Genomic DNA, 24,042 nt, shown 5'->3' with positions numbered 1-24,042 from the left:
GCGCAAATTTGGTTCTCAATTTTAAAGAAAAATGCGCAATTTGTCGTGGAGAACTGAAATAATCACGATTTGTCGCGAGGATCTGAGAAAATTGCAATTTTTCACAGCAAACATCAAAAATCGAGATTTGTTGCTGAGAATGGGAAAAATCGCGATTCCGTGCCGCGATTTCCTTTTGTCCTTGTAGCACACTAATATTTACAGAAACCCCAAGTCATAAATAGCTTTTCAGATTATTGTCAACAAACTGATTTTATTCCTACCTGACCCCTACATATCACATTTTCTGTATGAAAATGTATTAAATCTGAGAAAAGGGTGCAGGGTCAGCTGGGCTCTTTGATATGCTAACCACCTTTGCTATTACACAATATACACATTAGTATTTATCACGCTCCTCACCAATTTCTTATCTTGGATTTTGTTAAAAGAAAACTGTGTAGAATACAAATGGGATAATTGGTCACTTAAAAATATGATATTTGCTAATTCCAATTTGTAGTAAGAATTAGGGTCTTGCATGTTTCCACTGCTCATGCTTCCAAAAATGCCATCAAATTATGCCAAGATTCATAATTGAATTTATAATCATCTAGGCATGCCCGAACCAGTGACCACGGAAGTGGCTCCAAATGGGGAAATGGATGAAAAAGCCAAAGAAAAAGATGTACTAGAAGTAAAAGTAGCTACTGAGGAGGAAGCAAAGAAAGCTGAAGCTGCAGATCGTAGTGCTAAAGGTGCATTAAGTCTTCTTGCTGTCATTATCCTTGGTTCTGCCTATCTTGTAGCTTTCTGCTCGAGATTGTTTGCAGTCATCCGGTTCGAAAGTATCATCCATGAGTTCGATCCATGGTGAGTTCTGTTAATCTATTTTTAAGAATATTTTACCTTGAAATTGCATGTACAATTATATACATTATAATATAATATAATGTATACATCATAGGTTTCTATGCAGCAATGGTTCACAAATTGTCGTCTCCAAGTATTTTAAAATTACAAGTTAGATATCATTGAAATTATTCTGGGTAGGACTCTTAGCAGTCCGAAAATAAACCCAAAGCCATTGAACAACTAGAAGATGTCAGCATGACACCCCAGGTTTAACTACCGTGCAACTCACCACATGGTTGAGAATGGTTTCTACAATTTCCTAAACTGGTTCGACTCTAGAGCATGGTACCCCCTTGGTCGCATTGTCGGTGGCACCGTAAGTCTTAAATAGTTTAATAACACTATCAAGCTGTAAATCAGCACATTGTGTTAAAGTTACAAAATAATCGAGTTTATTACTAAGATCTTAGGGGCCAGCTTAAAAGGATCCACATTTTTTTAATTGTTTACCGATAGCATTATAAAGTGAAGAAGTATAACACCTTGTCTGTACAAGGTGTTATACTTGCTGGGTGTTTAATGAGGGGTCTAGTTGACGCCCCACATACAGGTATATCCAGGCCTGATGTTAACCTCGGGCACTATACACTGGATTCTACATTCCCTCAACATACCCTTCCACATCAGAGATATATGTGTCTTCCTGGCTCCTATCTTCAGGTAACACCAGCTCTCTGTGTTAACTTTGATTTCAGATTATATATTGTCGAATATATAATGATTATTTGGCTTGTGTATTAATATTTCTATAATCTATCCAGTGTTGCTGTTAGAAACTGGTATGATTGGTTGTCAGACTGCTCACGTGACAGTTATTTTAATTAATCTCACTCTTGCGATTAAGGCACGTGACAATCGTGTATCTCATAATTACCGAATGTAGTTGTCACTCGTAATGACAACACTGGTAGAGATTTCTTTTAACTACGGATACTTAAACTTTTATATGTTGTCGTCGAGTGCATTTAAAATTTCACAGAATCTCATTGGTCCCTTGGCGCTGTATCATATGTAATATTCTTTTATGTAGTTTTCTCAAAAACTGAAATTCGAGAAAAATGGTCAGGAGTACAGCTGCAGTCTGCACTTGCCTTAGCTTTGACCAAAAATAAATCATTCAGAACGTACAACAATTATACCATATCTACCACGCTTCCTTGACACTTACAACACAACAATCAACTAAAATCAAGCTACATTGAAAAAACACGCAATTTTATTGTTATAAAGTTATAATACAACTTCTACCTCTCTCAAATTGTATTCTTATTAATATAAATATGATAAATGACCATCAAGCTAATTATTCTAATTACCCATTTTCCAGTGGTCTGACAGCTATAACAACATTCCTCCTTACACGTGAACTGTGGAGCACTGGAGCAGGGCTGCTGGCTGCTTGCTTCATCGCTATAGGTAAAACATTGTAATCAACATGTTCAGCTTCATCGCTATAGGTAAAACATTGTAATCAACATGTTCAGGTAGATTGAAATTTGGTTTCTCATTTTCTAGGAGTGTGTACTTTGCTGAAGTGTAGCTTAGTGACTTCATTAAATAATAATGGTTATTTATTCTCTTAATTGCGTATAACTTGGATAGTAACACGTAAAAACATTTAATACTTATGATCTATGTCAAATTTACTTTTCGGAAATACATTATTGTCATTTGACTAAACTTTTAAAGATTATGTATCGAGAGAATAACTAATGACAAGTCAAAATTTATCGATATTTTAAGATTGCAATTTACCGGGTGGAATTTTTATCCTGGAATTCTTAGTTTCTAGCGCATTACTTTGTGAAATGAAACGTCTTTAAGACTTATCCTGGACTAAGTTGTATACTGTACAGTGTACAGTCAAAAGCTGACCATCACCTTTAAAAAGCAGTAGCACTTTATTGTATGTTAGATGTTCCGACCAGTTTTTCTCATAAGCTTACCATTGCTTTATAAAATGGAAATCTCGTCCATTATCCTCCCTGCCCTTCAGAACGGAATCTATCCCCTGAGGGTGTTAATACTGGCCATCATTTACATTACGTTAATAACTTGATGCAGCGTAAAAACACTTTCTGTATATTATGTAAATAGGTGTCTGACCCGTCTGACACATAGCTTCATCGCTTTATTTACTTTTATGATACAGATCGGCACATAAATTATAACATATTTTGAAGTTATTGATTGGTATAGATCCCATTGTAGCAGTAGCAGTAGCAGTAGCAGTAGCAGTAGCAGTAGCAGTAGCAGTAGTAGCAGTAGTAGCAGTAGTAGCAGTAGTAGCAGTAGCAGTAGCAGTAGCAGTAGCAGTAGCAGTAGCAGTAGCAGTAGCAGTAGCAGTAGTATATCCTGTTGGTTTATTATAAATGATACACGCACTAGGAATAGGCATTTAATTTTAATATGGAAATGGGAGGGAATCCCAGATTGAGGCACTCATCCGGGGCCGGGGTCGGGTCAAATACTCGAGTAAATGTGATTAGGAACTAGTGATGGGAAACTTTAACTAGTGACTTATATTTATAGCTTAGTCCGTCTGCGGGACTAGTGATGGGAAACTTTAACTAGTGACTTATATTTATAGCTTAGTCCGTCTGCGGGACTAGTGATGGGAAACTTTAACTAGTGACTTATATTTATAGCTTAGTCCGTCTGCGGGACTATAATTAGTAGTAGTAGTAGCCCTGAACTAGTAGTAGTAGTAGTAGTAGTAGTGTATTCTGGGTAAAAATTATCTTTATCCCGGTTGTTGCGACAAGTAAAAATGCTCTTATTAGGGAAAGGAGATTACTCGACGTTTCAATGTAACTACATCGTATTCATGATCTCAAATTATTTGTTGTATAGTAGTGTTGAAAGTATTAAAATACTTTCAACACTACTATATAGTAGTTGTATAGTAGTGTTGAAAGTATTAAAATACTTTCAACACTACTATACAACAAATAATTTGAGATCATGAATACGATGTAGTTACATTGAAACGTCGAGTAATCTCCTTTCCCTAATAAGAGCATTTTTACTTGTCGCAACAACCGGGATAAAGATAATTTTTACCCAGAATACATTACAACAATGCGACTCATAAATAATACTCCAATCCGGATTTTACAGTAGTAGTAGTAGTAGTAGTAGAAGCCCTGAACTAGTAGTAGTAGTAATAGTAGTAGTAGTAGTAGTAGTAGTAGCCCTGAACTACGCGACTCATTATAAATGAATTTATACCAATCTCCTCTAGAATACTGAGACCTCCGTATTACCTTCATACTTAAATACCTGTAATATACTCTGTGTAATGCGGTGGAGAGATAGTGATGACCATGACAACTGTGTGATCACCATGACAATGTTATTAACTGAGGTAATGTTACAGCACCCGGCTACATATCCAGATCTGTTGCTGGTAGTTATGACAACGAAGGTATTGCCATCTTCGCTCTCATGCTCACCTTCTTCTTGTGGGTAAGTTACATTAGAGAAATTAGCTTAATTATAACAATTAGCTTAATTATATTTGTAACAATTAACTTAATTATAACAATATTAGCTTGTGCCTTGTATACGATATTGAGTTCGATAGGTCAGCTTATATTTTATTCCTTACATTTTGTCAGACCTTCTGGTGATTAAATGCTCCTGTGGTTGTATTTCACCTTAAAACATTCCATTCCAGATATTTAAAAACTAAAGAACCCGAAAAGATTAAAATATTTCCACTAAATAACCCAAATAACTGCCATTCCCAGATCCGCGCAATGAAGAAGGGTTCAGTAACGTGGGCGATACTGGCTGCTCTCAGCTATTTCTACATGGTCTCAGCCTGGGGTGGGTATGTCTTCATCACCAACCTCGTGCCCCTTCACGTCCTCGTTGTCCTGCTCATGGGCAAATTCAGCGCTAAAATATACATCTGTAAGTTATTTGGAAATTTTGTAAGTTTGATTATATGCATGTTCGGTTATAATGGAGCCTGTTGTTTTATACAAATTCACTTTAGCCGTACATAAAATAGGCATTACGACATTACTTGTCAGCTGCTGTACGGCTTCATTCCAAATATAGCCAAGATCTTACAAAATATAGCAAATACTTTAGAATTTTGGCTACCTATAACAGTATCATAGACCATAGTATACTAATTGTGGTAATACTTATGTATGACTTATATAGTCTAGCGTTAAAAAGTATAAACAAAATCCTTTACTTTCCTTAAACTTAACTCTTACATCATCGCAACTCACAAGAACAACGACACAACTATAAAACATATAAATTACTGTATTTACTTCCCCCCCCCCCCCCCCCTCAATCAACATGACACACAGCTACTCTCCGCAGCATACAGCACGTTCTACATAGTTGGTCTGATCTGCAGCATGCAGGTTCCCTTCGTGGGATTCCAGCCGCTCCGCACCAGCGAGCACATGGCCGCTCTCGGCGTATTCGGGTTACTCCAGATCGTGGCTTTTCTACACTACGTTAAAGCTGCTACTACCAAGAAGCAGTTTGAGGTTAAATATCCCCCATTTGTTTTAAACCCAGTGTCATTATCATCCGACAGATTCACCCTTTTAAAGATTGGAAATGCCGATATTACTGTATGATGTGTTAGTGACAAGGTCGTCTAATTGTTCTTACTCTAGACCTAACATTTCAAAGGAACTCGTACAAGAAACTGTAAGAGTATTTCCGATCAGGTGCTGTTCAAGACGGGATTCCTTATTTCATCAGTACTGGGCTTTATGCTGCTGACCGGCCTGACGTGGGCTGGATATGTGGCACCTTGGAGCGGCAGATTCTACTCTTTGTGGGACACTGGGTGAGTAATTAGTGGCAGATTCTACTCTTTGTGGGACACTGGGTGAGTAATTAGTGGCAGATTCTACTCTTTGTGGGACACTGGGTGAGTAATGAGTGGCAAATTCTACTCTTTGTGGGACACTGGGTGAGTAATTAGTGGCAGATTCTACTCTTTGTGGGACACTGGGTGAGTAATGAGCGGCAGATTCTACTCTTTGTGGGACACTGGGTGAGTAATTAGTGGCAGATTCTACTCTTTGTGGGACACTGGGTGAGTAATTAGTGGCAGATTCTACTCTTTGTGGGACACTGGGTGAGTAATGAGTGGCAAATTCTACTCTTTGTGGGACACTGGGTGAGTAATTAGTGGCAGATTCTACTCTTTGTGGGACACTGGGTGAGTAATGAGCGGCAGATTCTACTCTTTGTGGGACACTGGGTGAGTAATTAGTGGCAGATTCTACTCTTTGTGGGACACTGGGTGAGTAATTAGTGGCAGATTCTACTCTTTGTGGGACACTGGGTGAGTAATGAGTGGCAAATTCTACTCTTTGTGGGACACTGGCCTGGGTGAGTAATTAGTGGCAGATTCTACACTTTGTGCGACACTGGGTGAGTAATGAGTGGCAGATTATACTCTTTGTGGGACACTGGGTGAGTAATGAGTGGCAAATTCTACTCTTTGTGGGACACTGGGTGAGTAATTAGTGGCAGATTCTACTCTTTGTGGGACACTGGGTGAGTAATGAGTGGCAAATTCTACTCTTTGTGGGACACTGGCCTGGGTGAGTAATTAGTGGCAGATTCTACACTTTGTGCGACACTGGGTGAGTAATGAGTGGCAGATTATACTCTTTGTGGGACACTGGGTGAGTAATGAGTGGCAAATTCTACTCTTTGTGGGACACTGGGTGAGTAATTAGTGGCAGATTCTACACTTTGTGCGACACTGGGTGAGTAATTAGTGGCAGATTCTACTCTTTGTGGGACACTGGGTGAGTAATGAGTGGCAGATTATACTCTTTGTGGGACACTGGGTGAGTAATTAGTGGCAAATTCTACTCTTTGTGGGACACTGGGTGAGTATTTAGTGGCAGATTCTACTCTTTGTGGGACACTGGGTGAGTAATTAGTGGCAGATTCTACTCTCTGTGGGACACTGGGTGAGTAATTAGTGGCAGATTCTACTCTTTGTGGGACACTGGGTGAGTAATGAGTGGCAGATTCTACTCTTTGCGGGACACTGGGTGAGTAATTAGTGGCAGATTCTACTCTTTGTGGGACACTGGGTGAGTAATTAGTGGCAGATTCTACTCTTTGTGGGACACTGGGTGAGTAATTAGTGGCAGATTCTACTCTTTGTGACACACTGGGTGAGTAATTAGTGGCAGATTCTACTCTTTGTGGGACACTTGGTGAGTCAGTATTCTCATTTTTCAATTTATCCAAGCTCCCGTGTCCACTATACTCTTGAGCCACAGTACATTACGCAATTCAAATGATTGGATTCTGAACAGCTTGAATTAAGTAACTAAATAAAGCAGGAAAATTTGTTGCAAAATCTGTAGCACTCTGCTCAAGCTGTACAATCCGCCCCTGCACACCCTTTTCAAGTACTAAAGCTACCAAAATAAATGGACATTGCATATCGTGAATACAGATGAAGCTGATGACTGATCCATTTTCCACCGCACCGTGGATATTGTAATGAAAGAAACATAAAAGGTGATTGGGTCCTACTCATGTCACCTTACACATCTTAACTCAGTCCCAAATCATTTTTAATAATCTGTATCTAGATTCAAGCAGCATGAGCACCCTCTCGTCTCATATCTGAGATGTTGTGACATATTGCAACATGTTGTGACACGTTGTGACACGTTGTAACATGTTGTAACATGTTGTGACATGTTGTGACATGACATGTTGTGACATGTTGTGACATGTTGTAACATGTTTTGACACGTTGTAACATGTATTTGACACGTTGTAACATGTTGTTACATGTTTTGACACGTTGTAACATGTTGTAACATGTTGTGACACGTTGTGACACGTTCTCTCCCTGCAGGTATGCAAAGATCCACATACCGATCATTGCATCAGTATCAGAGCACCAACCTACCACCTGGGTAGCATTCTTCTTCGATCTCCACATCATGGTCCCTCTCTTCCCTGCTGGAGCCTGGATCTGCTTCAAGAACCTCACTACCGAACGTGTTTTTAGTGAGTCTCTTGTTAAAATATGTCATTTTAACTTCCTTTTAGTCGTTGTTTTACAACTTTAACGCTGAAAGTTTAGCATCGGTAATTTTAAGATTTATAGTTTAGTGGGAAATTCCATGTCAAAACGATAATCATAGTCCCTATCAAGTAGACAGAGGGGCTGATGGGGTCAGTGGTAAAATAAATCTAATGGCGTTAAATGTGATATGGTAATTTCTAAGTTAATATTGAGACCGCAAAGTTGGGATTTTAACGTGCACAAACGCAAGTTGATAAAGTTAATTTTACATGGAACTTGCACCTTGACCACAAACTATACTACAAATTTATTGATAAGTTTGGGGAAAGGAAATGTCTTAGGTAAGTTCCTTAAAAGTGAGGGATTATCTAAATTGCTTTTCTCGGCTCAATTCTATTTACGAATTACCCCCTCTTTCTAGTTGATGGATAATAAATATGGACTTCAGTTTTCACTGAGAAATAAAATTGAGGCTCCAGGACTTTAATTCCGTCAAAACGATACTCTGAAATGTTGGCACTAGAACTGGCGAGTAGCCAACCACCCAAGTAACACTCCCAAGTAACACTCCCAAGTAACACTCCCAAGTAACACTCCCAAGTAACACCAAGTAACACTCCCAAGTAACACTCCCAAGTAACACTCCCAAGTAACACTCCCAAGTAACACCAAGTAACACTCCCATGTAACACCAAGTAACTCTCCCAAGTAACACCAAGTAACACCAAGTAACACTCCCAAGTAACACTCCCAAGTAACACTCCCAAGTAACACCAAGTAACACTCCCAAGTAACACTCCCATGTAACACTCCCAAGTAACACCAAGTAACACTCCCATGTAACACCAAGTAACACCAAGTAACACTCTCAGTTCTGTTATACGCAGTGTTCGCGTCCTACTTCGCGGGGGTGATGGTTCGACTGATGTTAACACTTACTCCGGTTGTGTGTATACTCTCCGCTATCGCTCTCTCTGTTATCATGGAGAAATACCTCGCTAAACCTCCCCCTCAAGAGGTTAGAATACGGTTAACTGTTTGATATAGTACTATTATTTTATTTATTTTATTTTTAACTTACAAATAGAATGCAATGTTAGCTACTATTTCAAAGATCGAGTAGTTTGTTTGAAACTGGAGGGTAGTAGAGCTTTATGATCAACATCCTGTGCAGATAACTAGTTCCTCACAGAACCGTGTGTATAAACACACTTAATATTACATATTAGGTATTAAGTATTATAATTGTATGGATTAAAGAGTAGTAAACAGGCAGATTACTACAAAGGGGGGGGTGTCACGTCCGTCTATGTCCGCTTGTCTCATAGAATCCAAAAAGGACAGGACATAGGCGGACATAGGCGGACATAGACGGACATAGGCGGACATAGGCGGACATAGGCGGACATAGACGGACATAGGCGGACATAGGCGGACATTAATGGACACCTAAATTGTTAAATAAAATGTTCAATTTTTGCTGTTATAGGGGGATCATGTTTTTTGTCCGTTCGGTACCCTATATTTTCAAAACAGACAAAAAATAGAGCGGACAAAAACGGACAAAAATGGACAAAAACGGACAAAAATGGAAATAACATTTAGATGCTTCCTCCTCCTACTCTTCCTCCTCCTCCCCCTGGGTCTTCCTGATCTTCCTCAGTCCTCTTCCTCCTCCCCTCCTCAGTCCTCCTCCTACTCCTCCTCCTCGTCCTCAGTCCTCCTCATCAGTCCTCAACAGTCCTTCTCCTCCCCAGTCCTCCTCCTCCTCCTCCTGAGTCCTCCTCCTGGGTCCTCCTCCTGGGTCCTCCTCCTCCTCTTCATCCTCCTCCTCTTCCTCCTCAGTCCTCAGTCCTCCTCAGTCCTCCTCCTCATCCTTCTCCTCAGTCCTCCATCCTCCTCCTCAGTCCTCCCCCAGTCCCCCTCCTCCTCCTCCTATTCAGTCCTCCTCCTCCTCCTCCTCCTTCTCAGTCCTCCTCAGTCCTCCTCCTCCTCCTGAGTCCTCCTCCTCCTCCTCCTCTTCCCTCTCAGTCATCCTCCTCAGCCATCCTCCTCAGTCCTCCTCAGTCCTCCTCCTCCTGGGTCCTCCTCCTCCTCTTCCTCCTCGGTCCTCAGTCCTCCTCCTCCTGGGTCCTCCTCCTCATCCTTCTCATCAGTCCTCCTCCTCCCCAGTCCTCTCCCAGTCCCCCTCCTACTCCTCCTCCTATTCAGTCCTACTCCTCCTCCTCCTCCTCAGTTCTCCTCAGTCTTCCTTCTCATTTCTCCTAAGTCCTCCTCCTGAGTCCTCCTCCTGAGTCCTCCTCCTCTTCCTTCTGAGTCCTCCTCCTGAGTCCTCCTCCTCCTCCCTCTCAGTCATCCTCCTCAGTCATCCTCCTCAGCCATCCTCCTCACCCATCCTCGTCAGTTCTCCTCCTTCTCCTGGGTCCTCCTCCTCCTCCTCCTCCTGGGTCCTCCTGGGTCTTCCTGATCCTCCCCAGTCCTCTTCCTCCTCCCCTCCTCAGTTCTCCTCCTACTCCTCCTCCTCGTCCTCAGTCCTCCTCATCAGTCTTCAACAGTTCTCCTCCTCCCCAGTCCTCCTCCTCCTCCTGGGGCCTTTTCCTGGGTCCTCCTCCTGGGTCCTCCTCCTCCTGGGTCCTCCTCCTCCTGGGTCCTCCTTCTTCTCCTCAGTCCTTCTCCTCCTCCTCCTCAGTCCTCTTCCTCCTCTTCCTCCTCCTCCTCCCTCTCAGTCATCGTCCTCAGCCATCCTCCTCAGCCGGGGTGTCACCTCAGTCCTCCTCAGTCCTCCTCCTCATCCTTCTCCTCAGTCCTCCATCCTCCTCCTCAGTCCTCTTCCTCCTCTTCCTCCTCCTCCTCCCTCTCAGTCATCCTCCTCAGCCATCCTCCTCAGCCGGAGTGTCTCCTCAGTCCTCCTCAGTCCTCCTCCTCATCCTTCTCCTCAGTCCTCCATCCTCCTCCTCAGTCCTCCCCCAGTCCCCCTCCTCCTCCTCCTATTCAGTCCTCCTCCTCCTCCTCCTTCTCAGTCCTCCTCAGTCCTCCTCCTCCTCCTGAGTCCTCCTCCTCCTCCTCTTCCCTCTCAGTCAGTGTTCCTCCTCCTGGGTCCTCCTCCTACTCTTCATCCTCCTCCTCTTCCTCCTCGGTCCTCAGTCCTCCTCCTCCTCGGTCCTCCTCCTCATCCTTCTCATCAGTCCTCCTCCTCCCCAGTCCTCTCCCAGTCCCCCTCCTTCTCCTCCTCCTATTCAGTCCTACTCCTCCTCCTCCTCCTCAGTTCTCCTCAGTCCTCCTCAGTTCTCCTGAGTCCTCCTCCTCTTCCTACTGAGTCCTCCTCAGTCCTCCTCCTCCTCCTGAGTCCTCCTCCTCCTCCTCCTCCTCCTCCTCCTCTTCCCTCTCAGTCATCCTCCTCAGCCATCCTCCTCAGTCCTCCTCAGTCCTCCTCCTCAGTGTTCCTCCTCCTGGGTCCTCCTCCTCCTCTTCATCCTCCTCCTCTTCCTCCTCGGTCCTCAGTCCTCCTCCTCATCGGTCCTCCTCCTCATCCTTCTCATCAGTCCTCCTCCTCCCCAGTCCTCTCCCAGTCCCCCTCCTTCTCCTCCTCCTATTCAGTCCTACTCCTCCTCCTCCTCCTCAGTTCTCCTCAGTCCTCCTCAGTTCTCCTGAGTCCTCCTCCTCTTCCTTCTGAGTCCTCCTCCTGAGTCCTCCTCCTCCTCCCTCTCAGTCATCCTCCTCAGTCATCCTCCTCAGCCATCCTCCTCACCCATCCTCGTCAGTACTCCTCAGTCCTCCTCCTTCTTAGTCATCGTCAGACGTCAGTCCTCCTCCTCAGTCCTCCTCAGTCCTCCTCCTCCTCCTGGGTCCTCCTCCTCCTCCTGGGTCCTCCTGGGTCTTCCTGATCCTCCCCAGTCCTCTTTCTCCTCCCCTCCTCAGTCCTCCTCCTACTCCTCCTCGTCCTCAGTCCTCCTCATCAGTCTTCAACAGTTCTCCTCCTCCCCAGTCCTCCTCCTCCTCCTGGGGCCTTTTCCTGGGTCCTCCTCCTGGGTCCTCCTCCTCCTGGGTCCTCCTGGGTCCTCCTTCTCCTCCTCAGTCCTTCTCCTCCTCCTCCTCAGTCCTCTTCCTCCTCTTCCTCCTCCTCCTCCCTCTCAGTCATCCTCCTCAGCCATCCTCCTCAGCCATCCTCCTCAGTCCTCCTCCTTCTCAGTCCTCCTCCTGAGTCCTCCTCCTCCTGAGTCATCCTCCTCAGTTCTCCTTCTCCTCCTCCTAGGTCCTCCTTCTGGGTCCTCCTCCTCCTGGGTCTTCCTGATCCTTCTCCCCCAGTGGAATAAATTTTAAATATGACTAGGAATCCAGTTTGGGAAGAAAAAAAGGCTATATATTTTTCGGCCGCTTTGCGGCCGACTTGTCACTGGTCAGCTCTTCTCCCAGGTCAAGATTAGTTTGAAATGCTTAGCGTATCCATTAGAATAATTACCGGATGAATATGCAATTGCAAATTTTGAAATTAAATAAAAAATTTCTGAGAATTCTTTAATTTATTTGAAACGCAAGGAAATATTTTTTAAAAGAAGTATACAGCCTAGCCCACAAACATCTTTATACTTTTCTTCATACCAACTCGGTAGATCGAATTCTAAGATTTGACTCTCATCAGCATGATAGACGATTCGCTATTCTGAAAGTGACTTCGACCTTGTGTCGATATTTATGGCCTGACTTTGGATCTGAAGCTTGCTTCTGCCAGGCTAGATACAATATTGGACAATAAACAATGATAAACTTCGGACTTAAAGCGGGACAGGGATGTATAATGGAGGGGGTTGTCTGCACTGTACTCTAGATGATCTAGGATGTGAAGCTTGCTTAAGCCTAGAACACACGAGTTCCCCTGATATAGTAGCAATGGCTAGATTCACTTCCTTCCCACTTGCACTGTTGTTGACTTGTAGCTACAATATTAAATTGATTCGTGGAAATCGGTCTCGGATGTGAAGCTTCCTTAAGCGCCAAACCCTGAGAATACTGTATTACTCGAACTTCGAGAATTTTCTAAATGAATCTAGACTAAAGGAGCCAACTTGAATCCATAAAATTTTGAATGCTACATTTTAAAATACCGCTCTATATTTACACCGTTCACCAGTTAATATGGCTGGGAGGATTGGGAGGATTCATATTAGATTGTCGATTGTTTAAGATTAACTTGATATTTTAGCGTATCAGAGCTGAAATTTTGCATGACTATTTTAAATGACTATTTTACATGACTATTTTTTCATATTCCGGGATGTTGAGGAAGGAGGAATGGATAGCGCGCGTTTTCTGCGCGTTTTTTGGTGTCTGAATGCGCAAAAAATAGTCAAGCAATCTTATAGGTAAGAAATAGTCATGGAATCTAGGAATGCGCTCGATTCGAACTTCGAGTCGATAAAATGATGTAACATCGCGTTAGCCCTGAGAGCGACCAATTTTGATTTAATTTTAAATTAATGTGAATATTTTTTCCACAAGAATCTTTTTTTACCGGTTATCAACAAATTTTGACTAGGTGTTAAATACCTGGACGCCTGACTATTTGCCACTGGGCCTTCTCCTCCCTCTCAGTCATCCTCCTCAGTCATCCTCCTCAGTCATCCTCCTCAGCCATCCTCCTTAGCCATCCTTCTCAGCCATCCTCCTCAGTACTCTTCAGTACTCTTCAGTCCTCAAAATGTTTGTCCGCTAATGTCCACCAATGTCCGCTAATGTCCACCAATGTCCATCCAAGTCCGCCAATGTCCGTCCGGGTCCGCCAATGTCCGTCCGAGTCCGCCAATGTCCGTCCGAGTCCGCCAATGTCCGTCCGTGTCCGCCAATGTCCGTCCGTGTCCGCCTATGTCCCAAAAAACACGTCCGTTGTCTCATAGAATCCAAAAAGGACAGGACATAGGCGGACATAGACGGACATGACACCCCCCCCCTACAAATGTCTTTAAGTAATTATACTCAGAATGGTGTACTTATCAATGACCAGCTCTTATAATGGCTACAAGCCGATCGTATATAATATAGATTATATTGTTATAGTATACTAGTATACAATAGAATAATAATAATATATACATAGTCATAAGTCGTACATGTACAATATTGTCTGTTGAACTGTAAAGTGTAAATTTTGTTATCTGAGTTGACTACTTGTGGCCTATGATTCCAGCTTCTAGAGCCATCTGTTCTCAATAACTACACACTTATTGAACGCTGGCCTCTACTCACAACTCAAATGCTGGAGATCAGTAGAAACTAAGCTAATTAAGTTATAGAATATGTGTGAAGTTAGTGTACACAGTACACAGGTGTGTGGCCTGGGTTGACGTACAATTACTGTGTAGAGTAACGTTATATCTGGACCAAAGACAAAAGTGGTGAACAATTTACGCTAAGGCGGGGGGGGGGGGGGGGGGCAGTCGACCAACTGGGGGGCTCCGGGCGCCCACTGGTGCCCGCAGGGCAGCCGACAGCCATGCCCATACGTGGTCCATTGGTTCACCAGAAAAGCATCTTTATTGTTCGCACCATATAATATGATATATATAATCAGCATCTATTACCCCAACTTGTGAAGCCCTCCCAAATCACCTACTAAATTTCTAGGTATATCTGCTGTTAAAATTTGTACTATTGTCAAATCAGAAATCATATAATAATATATAACTTTAACAAAAAATTATGCCAATCTGATTTCAAGATGATAAACAGGGTTGAAGGACAACACCATGACATTAGTACTTGAATCATATTTGGTGTTGTTATTATTGAAACAGGAACATAATCATACTAGATTTAGACACACGATGCCCCCGGAAAGATTTTTGTTATCGCCAATCGAGCGGTTGTAATTGTATTAAAACCATTTCTTTGTCGTTTTACTGCCCTTACTATATTTACATATTCATCTTGACACCTTTCTTATAGGTGACACCTTTCTTGTCGGGGTGAAATTATATATTAAAGATCTTTAATAGTTGTCTAAGGCAATTCTCAATAAGTGAATAAAAACATCTTTTCAAGGTAATTTAGTCTATATTTCCTTTCCCTAGCGAATTTGCTCTGTTGCCGAACAGTTAGATTGATTTCTTTTTGATTGTGTTATTGTTATTGGACCTCTCGTTGCGACTATGCGGCACCGTTTAAACTAAGCCTTTAAACCTCTTTGTTTTGGTTTCGTTGATAAGGAGAAACAATCTTCATTTTGATATTCTATCTTTTTGATAATCTACCGTTCAGACCAAATAATTCCCAAGTCATGAAGTCGACTAGTTGTCTTATCCTGGCTGTCACGCTAGTGTTGCTATGTTACAGTTGCTATGCTAGAAATGTGGGTGTGGGTGATGTAGAGGCCCACATGCAGAAGGATATTATTATATCCAGATCTACTAGATTTGCTGATGGAGAGGACATGAACTTTGTGAAGCGATGTAAGCACGATGACGATGACCATGATTGCGACTCAGATTGCCATCACCATGATGACCATGATTGTGACCATGATTGCGACCATGGTGACGGGGATCATGACTGCGACTCAGATTGCCATCACCATGATGACCATGAATGTCACCATGACTGTGACCACCATGATTGCGAATCAGATTGCCATCACCATGATGACCATGATTGTGACCAAGATTGCGACCATGGTGACGGGGATCATGATTGCGACTCAGATTGCCATCACCATGATGACCATGATTGTGACCATGATTGTGACCAAGATTGCGATCATGGTGACGGGGATCATGACTGCGACTCAGATTGCCATCACCATGATGACCATGAATGTCACCATGACTGTGACCACCATGATTTCGACTCAGATTGCCATCACCATGATGACCATGATTGTGACCAAGATTGCGACCATGATTGCGACCATGGTGACGGGGATCATGACTGCGACTCAGATTGCCATCACCATGATGACCATGAATGTCACCATGACTGTGACCACCATGATTGCGACTCAGATTGCCATCACCATGATGACCATGATTGTGACCATCATATCTAGAAGTGAATTTGCAGAACCTTTCAGAGCGACATGGACAGAAGAAGATTTATCATATTTATTTGTTCAAAATTTAATTGGCAGAAATTATTCAATGTAATTTTTAATTCAGTCTTGGTTTTCCTTTTCCTGTCTCCATGAAGTAAATAATCCAATGGAAGTTTACGGAAAAAAGTATTTTTGTACCAAGCCCATATAAGGAATTTGATAAGGAATTTCTCGTGATAAGGAATTTTCTTAAGAAAAATGGTTCGATTATACGTGGAATACCTTAATTCCCAAACATATAATATGTGTGCCAAAACTTTGGACTAAATAAATTTGAGTACCAAAAATTTGGGCAGGAAATTCAGACTTGTTTGGGCAAGAAAACTTTGAAGATTTGTGTGTAGAATTGTATGTAGAATTGTGTGTAGAATTGAGTCAGGTTATGTCTGGACTAAAGACAAAAGTGTTGTAAAATTTAAGTTAAAATTTATCATTACATTTAGTTGAAAGAGAAACCTTAGTGTATGTAAATTAACACCAAGGAGTAATGAACATGTGACATTATAGATAACGTGACTCATGAGGCGTATCTTTTTTAAATTAAAAAAATCATCAAATTTGAATTTAAAGCGATGTTCTGGAAATAAAGCTATTACAGAGCAGACCACAATCCAACCATAAATCCATTATTTATATATTCATATTGCATGTAAATTGTGATATATATTTTATATATTGCATTTAAGAGTACGCTGTGTTTGCAAAGATGGCGAGCACCTTGTAGTTCTATTTAAACTGAATATTTAGCATCAGTACCACGGTGTTAAACTGAAGATGTAATATATACAAGATATCATATTATTGTTTAACATGTTCTCCTGGGACTATATCCCTCCAATACCAGCTACACTAGCTCGTATTTACCATGACTAATATCAATCTATCACTAACACCCACTTTTTGTGGGTCCAAGTTTGTGACTGAATAATTAGTGTATGAGTGTGTGTGTGTGTGTTATTACGAGGTGTTCCAGCAATGTGCTGAATCCTGTCAGGAGCAGCTGTCAAACTTCCGTCACCTCATTATATGTGACAGTGTACTATATAGCCGATATGTGTGACAGTGTTGATGGACACCACGTCCCATCACGATATATAGGGAGGGAGGGGAGAGCATTACAGACTTATACCTACAAGTGTCCAGTCAAAAAACATGAACATTCCCTGAAGTACCCTTCAAAGCGTCGTCAAGTATCGGTCACGTGACACACAGTTAATTCGGGGAGGCTAGTGTTAATATTACGAGGATTTTGTGAAGCCCACCCTGTTTTTAATATTCAGTAAGAGCAGATTGTTTACTAAATATAGCAGTGTGAAAAGTGTTCACCACCCCACCTTTAATCTTCGTGATGAGATTGAACACAAAAAATGTGTGGTATGGCTTCAAAGATGGTCTGATATTTTGCGATAAAGATCTAGCGAACTTGTCGATATGTGTTGAGGGTCTGAATTTGTGATATGGCTTTGTGATGGTAATATAGACTGAGGAATGAGGATAGTCATGTCACGTGGTGTGCTCTCACGTGATATGGCTTTGTGATGGTATTATAAACAGTTCATAGTCAGGATTGAATAGGATAACATATTTCTTCATTGTCACATAGGTTTTCAACAAATCCTTACATAGCTCGCTATGCAGTATGTATTATTTCTTAACCACGGAACAACATCATGATTGTCAAATTCTTCACACATATTTTCAGGAACAGAATGATGACGGAACAATCGTGACGAAGCAAGAAGAGGGATCTCCGAGTATTATTATCATGACAATCCTGGCCCTGTTATCACTCTTTGCATTCCATTGTACCTGGATCACCTCCTCTGCTTACAGCTCTCCTTCAATTGTTCTTTCTACCGGCGGAAGCGGCGGGTAAATACGAATTTTAAAACTTTGAATTTAGTGTCTTAAGAGTTCTCTACATATTTGGCATGTCTTGTAAAACCGTTTTGATGGAAATGTTTTGCTGCAGGAGAATGTTTTAGATAATTTTAACACTTCGTTAGGAAAATTGGTCCAATTTTCAGAGTACACGTCATGTAGATGGGTTAAAATTGCCAACTTCGGACACATTTAAAATGTCTAATTATTGTTACGCGCGAGTAACTTTTTCTATAGAATCACGCCGGTTTCACGATAAATAGGTCGCGCGCGCCGGTTCCGCGCGTACACATAATGCATGCAATTTAATTTAAGAGACGTACCTTATCTTATATTAGCTGAAGCTGCATGAATAAGTTGCATTTACTGTTATTTAATATGATAACATATATTTCAAGCCCACTAGGCTAGTGTTTATAAATTTCGGACCTAGAAGGGAGCGCGTGAATTGACAATTGTTATGAAAGTGCTGCTGTGTATGTGACTATTGTCGCTTCCCCGACGCATCTCCGTCACCTTCAACGGAGGGGTTCGGAAAATTTGACCTGTACAATTTAGACGAAATTGTACATCTGATTCGAGTTGATCCGACAGCAGACGAATGTGTGATTTCTTATAAAGCCTCCTTTCAGGACAAGACATATTCTGGACGACTTTAGAGAAGCGTATTTCTGGCTGAATCAGAACACCCACGATTTGAGCAGAGTTATGAGTTGGTGGGATTATGGGTATCAGATAGCGGGTATGGCTAATAGGTTCGTAATTCTACTGATTATCCGTTTATTTGGCTGATTGCCAAATTATCTCATGAAACCCCCGCTTTCGTTTAGGGTTGGCCAGCTTTATTTACTGATTATTACTTTGAGGTACCGAAAACAGCTTCTCCGGTACGCTCAAAGGTAATATAAGTGGTTCCTGCGGGCTTAAAGTCAAGTGTCAACCTCTACTAGATATATCTCTATAACAAAGTATCATCACACTAATAAAAGATATATAAACATTTCCCGCCTACATTACATCAAATATAATTGTATTAAATGAATGATGTAACCGCGTAAAACATAAACCAGAGCCTGAAGAATAACAATAAAACTCCCTGTCTGATAAAACATTACCCTTAGTAGTGATCATTAATTAAAGATGTTCTCCCAATCAATACCTGTCATTAATAAACCATATCCGAATCAAAACTCCCAACTTTACATTACACAATGAACCTGGCTGTTTAATCACAATACAAGTCTCGCTTGAATGACTTAATGTACATCTTTGTCGGGTGTATTTTTTTTTTTAATCTTAAACTTTTCAAACAATACATAATTATACAGAATTGAATGCTTCTAAATAAACCCAGTTATACAAGGAGAAAACCGATATAGCCCTAAAATCCACTATCCCAGTATGAAACCCAAATTATGTATTGAAAGAGGGGTAACCAAAACACAGTAGTGTGCAGTAAGAAATACCACACCCGCAATAACATTGGGCCCTAGCAAAAAATTAATTAATCAATGAATTAAAACATATAATATGGTACTTATAGAAAATATATCACTCTAAAGGCTCCTTCTCCGAGCTAATGACTCTAAAGTTCCTGATAACATGAACTTTGTCAGGCTCTGCTGTCCTTTTGTTGAGTAGCTGGTCGACAACTTTCTTGTAGGCCATCCTGTCTGCAGCTGATCTATCAGGAGTGATGTAAACTGAACTAAACCCGTCTACATGTCTTAGTAGCTTAGTCTTGCTCAAGATGGTACGAGCTTGATCTGAGCTTGACAAAATGAATTTCACTGGCCTGACTCGTTCACTTGTGTCCTTTCCAACTCGTTTACATCTCAAAATTTTCGGTTTTTCGTTGAGATGGTCCAACAAAATACCAGATACCTTATCATCCAGGTTTTCCTCCGTCTCTGGAAGCCCAAAGATAATCAGACTTTTACTTCGATCATCTTCTAGGGCAACCCTTTTCACTGCAGCTTGGATCTTCTTCGGTGCAAAGGCGTTTTTGCACGTGTTTTTCAACAGAGACGAAAAGGTTTTGATCTCTTTCTGAGCTGCAATTTTCACAGTTCCAATCTCGTCATCCTTCTTCAAAGCTAACTTCTCCTGTAAATCATTGATTTTTGCCATATCTTCTTCTTGCTTAGTGAGTAACTTCTCTTGTAGTTCTATGATTTTGGTCGCATCTGCTATTTTTTCTTTCCTGAACATTCGGTTGTCGCCAGCTGTTTCTGAGGCGGATTGTAACAATGGTCCACAATAATTGTTCAGTATCCAGCACATTGTTTCTAACCATTCTGATAACCTTTCTCTAGGCACACTTCTCTGGTTCAGTTTATTAAATCGCACATCATCGTTGTGTTCAACTCCGATTTTACTTCTAATCTCCTTGAAAATACTGTCCGTCGCCATGTGTATCTGATTCACATATTCCGTAAGGAACTGGCCATTCTCAACCATAGCATCATCTACCATCTCAATATGTTCACTCTGTAGCGGATAAGGCATCGTACACGTTGTACAGAAAATGTACAAACAATGTATACAAATCTACAAAGCCAGAGAGATAATTCAACGCGCACACAGAACTACTGATAAGAGAGCTACAATTTAGCAACGAATGTAAAAGTGTTAATGTAGAAGCGTGTAGTAAATGTTAGAATTTATTAATTATTGATTATATACTTCAGGACAACACTAGTGGATAACAACACGTGGAATAACAGTCACATAGCTCTGGTGGGTAAAGCCATGGCCAGCACGGAAGAGAACGCCTACAAGATAATGCAGGATCTAGATGTCGACTATATCTTAGGTATGGAATTGAAAGAGAACCCGGTAAAAGGGAATAAATAGTTGCATTTTATCAAGAGGAACGATCAGTCGAGATCATGGGAATGTATGAAGTTCCGAAAGATCACGTCATGATTGTTTCCCTGGCCCTGGGTACAATTATTCTCCAATTCATGTTTATATATATCCGCTTTGTGTTATGTTGGGCCCTTAGTTCAATTCACAAGAGTATTGAAGGAACGGGAGTTATTAGTCTGTATAATCCTTAATCGGGAGACTTATAATTGTGTCCTGTCATCACCAAGACAGCTCTAGAATGGCACTCTGGTGCTTCATTCCACCATTGTTAGGCATCACAACAATAGTTATAGTGTTTACCATTGCAGTTATATTCGGTGGTATGATTGGGTACTCTGGCGATGATATTAACAAGTTTCTGTGGATGGTTAGGATCGCTGAAGGTGAACATCCGCAAGATATTCAGGTAAACTTATCTTCTCAAATCATTAATCAGTGCCAGTGTGTCACTTTTTAACCTTGTCACGAAACGAACCCTAACAAGTCAAGGAGAAGTAGTTCTCTTCAATTTTACCTATTTATCCCCTCACATCTCGACTTTGAAACGAGATAGAAAGTTCCTTATTTATATTTGTGTCACAGGAAGGACGCTATTTCACGCCGGAAGGAGAATACAGAGTTGACGGACGAGCCTCTCAGACCATGTTGGATAGCATGATGTACAAGATGTGTTATTACCGGTTCGGGGAAGTCACAGTGGATCACCGTCAACCGCCAGGCTTTGATAGGACCCGGGAGTCGGTGATAGGGGACCGGGATGTAAAGCTAGAGTATATCGAGGAGGCTTTCACTACTACTAACTGGCTCGTACGGATATACAAGTAAGGGCGCCTCTCAATACAATAGAGAGATTATTTATTGGATATTGGCTCATGTAAACGAAGTACAATCTTTATTCAAATTCAAATTAGTTAACCTGCCCAACTTTCACAGAGTTAAGAAACTTGATAACCGGATGATAAAGAAAGGAAGCCGACCTCTAAAAGCTAAACGTCCTCGAGTTAGTAAATATTTCTAGGCTTTCCACTATATTGATCGGTATTACATCAAACAATATATCAAAATAAGAGAATCAATCATTCATTGAGAAAAATTACTGTCGGAGGTTAATGGTTTCTTTTTTCCATCAGAAGACGAGGAAAGGAGAGAAAGGTTCGGTGGGAAAAACAGTAATAGTAAATAGAGGAAAGAAGGTATCAACCAGGAAATAACGTTCGGACATGTTTTAGTTATTTAGTTATGTTGATTGTTATTAACTTTATTCAGGTTGGAGTAATTTATGAATAGTTATGTTAGTTAACCGGCTGGTTGCTGATAAAATTACTGCTTTTCCATTCAAAGTATTATCATGTGGTTGCCATCCTTTCTTGAAATCCATCGGTCAATTTATTTTTCTCAAAGGCTCCGGCTCACAGTCGAATAGTTTTATATGTATCGATATTTGCTAAGTAACTTGTTGTTTTGTGTTGATTTGTGTTTCTAATTTACAGATTTAAATTTAGGAATGGGAAATTGTTCTTTGCAATGCCATCTTATTTAACGATGATGAAGATTTTATTTTCTCGGAGCAGAAAATTTTGGATGAAAATTAACAGCAGGAGTTGAGCTCCCGTTTATTATTTGAAGATATTTACTTGAGCTGAGTTTCAAGTTTTGTGTACCTTTGTGCAAGACTTGGATTTTTCGGATAATTCCTGATATGATTGAGTTATATTTAATTACTAATGAATATCACTGTTTCATTTTGTTAGGATTCATGTATTATATAATGCAAGTGATTACTAGTTGCTATGTAGGGCCACGGCGTAATATACCATCTTGTGCACAGGAAAGATGAAAATTAACAGACCTCTATACTAAATGATGATTTACATGTTATTATAGACTCCAGAGTGGAGGGCAAAGAAAAACTGCTGGTTAACAAATATGTACTGTCAACTAACAAATATATACAAATTTTACCAATGCTTGATTTACAATTTAATAATTTATTAATAACTTTTGCAGAAAACTGACCCACAAGCAAGAATCTATAATTCTAAGGACACTGAAACTTAAATTTTAAGCGGAATCGGAAAATATTATGAAATATTCAAACAAACATGAATTAGTTATAAACCACAAATCAGTACAACCTTAAAAATAAATGCTGTCTGCCTCAGTTCACTCACACAGAAACCTTCTTCACTTCTTCTTCTTTGGCTAATTCCGCTTCAGCTTCAGCCAATTCCGCTTCCGCTTTGGCCAATTCCACTTCATCTTTGGCAATCTGTGCCTCATCTTCTTCAATCTCTTTCTGGATAGCAGCATCCTCGGCTACAGCTATTTTGTCAGCCTCCTCCATCAACTTATCCGCCTCCTCCGAGATTTTATCAGCTTCATCAGCCAATTTGTCCGCCTCGGCAAGGTTCTTATCCGATTCCTCTTCGTTCTTCGTAGCCTTATCAACCAGTGCTGAAGCTGCTTCCGACTTTTTCTCCGCCTCTATGCACAGCTTCTCCGCCTTTTCTGTCAGCTCCACCACTTTGTCTACTCCAGCATCAGCCATTTTGTCGTTTACTTGCTAAAAGTAAATAGATTGTTATTTACAGCTGGGTAAATCAATTAATTCGTGTATGGTGTAATGCTATCACTTAAATATAATTTTTTTAAATAGGTAGCATTAATGGTCCTGGACCTGAAATTTGATCCTCAATTAAATTCAATGCAAATGCAATAAAACACGGGAGATGTGTAAATAGTAAAAATGTCCAACAGTAACACCTGCTAGTTGAACTGAAGTTGTACAATGTACATAATGTATAACTACAATGTATAGTTATACTGTACAATGTACATAATGCTAACACTTGATCAAAACAAAAACAGTCCCTGCTGGACACCTTCCAGCCGATCCTTTGAGAATATTTAGTCGCTAATCACAAAAAATATCAAAACTAGAACAGCTGAGATCATAGAAATGTTTGACACTGAGATCAAAAGGACTACATTTTAAAGCTAGGGTAGTCACGTGACCGGATTGATTAAGCCAAAAGGCGGTTGGAACATGAGCTGATGATCCCAGCTGTTCTAGCCAAAACAAAAACGTTCCACTTGAGTCTACCCAAAGCTGCTCAGCGAGGCTTTCTTTGGCAAAGGTGGGGATTGTTCATATGATACGTGGAACATAAGCCAAACTTTGGGATAAACAAGCTTCAAAATCAAAACAAAAATAATATTTCATAAACGTCATCGGCCAAAACTTCATTCAACGTTTCTAATGCTG

General features: G+C 41.0%; 2 protein-coding genes across 5 annotated transcripts in view; one reads left to right on the top strand and one right to left on the bottom strand.

The window, feature by feature from the left end:
- LOC134814769 (coatomer subunit beta'-like) overlaps positions 1-3,741 on the bottom strand; it is a 70,289-nt gene extending 66,548 nt beyond the window's left edge. For all 4 annotated transcript variants that reach the window (XM_063822978.1, XM_063822981.1, XM_063822980.1 and 1 more), the window contains exon 1: positions 3,729-3,741. The gene's annotated coding sequence lies outside the window, so the exon portion shown is untranslated. The remainder of the gene's footprint in view (positions 1-3,728) is intronic.
- LOC134814770 (dolichyl-diphosphooligosaccharide--protein glycosyltransferase subunit STT3B-like) lies at positions 589-22,797 on the top strand. The gene is made up of 17 exons (XM_063822983.1): positions 589-852; positions 1,102-1,210; positions 1,445-1,554; positions 2,222-2,310; positions 4,274-4,362; positions 4,647-4,812; positions 5,239-5,411; positions 5,598-5,719; positions 7,772-7,926; positions 8,818-8,963; positions 17,728-17,897; positions 18,539-18,661; positions 20,597-20,721; positions 21,086-21,183; positions 21,360-21,598; positions 21,711-21,777; positions 21,908-22,797. Exons 1-17 carry the CDS (start codon positions 599-601, stop codon positions 21,986-21,988), a joined length of 2,316 nt encoding a protein of 771 aa, XP_063679053.1. The 5' UTR covers positions 589-598; the 3' UTR covers positions 21,989-22,797.
- Positions 22,798-24,042: the final 1,245 nt, after the last annotated feature.

The sequence above is a fragment of the Bolinopsis microptera genome, chromosome 5 (genome assembly GCF_026151205.1).
Source record: "Bolinopsis microptera isolate Bmic1 chromosome 5, MBARI_Bmic_1.0, whole genome shotgun sequence".
Classification (NCBI taxonomy): Eukaryota; Metazoa; Ctenophora; class Tentaculata; order Lobata; family Bolinopsidae; genus Bolinopsis; species Bolinopsis microptera.
Note: the sequence above shows the minus strand (reverse complement) of the source record. Positions and strands in the feature narration are given on the sequence as shown.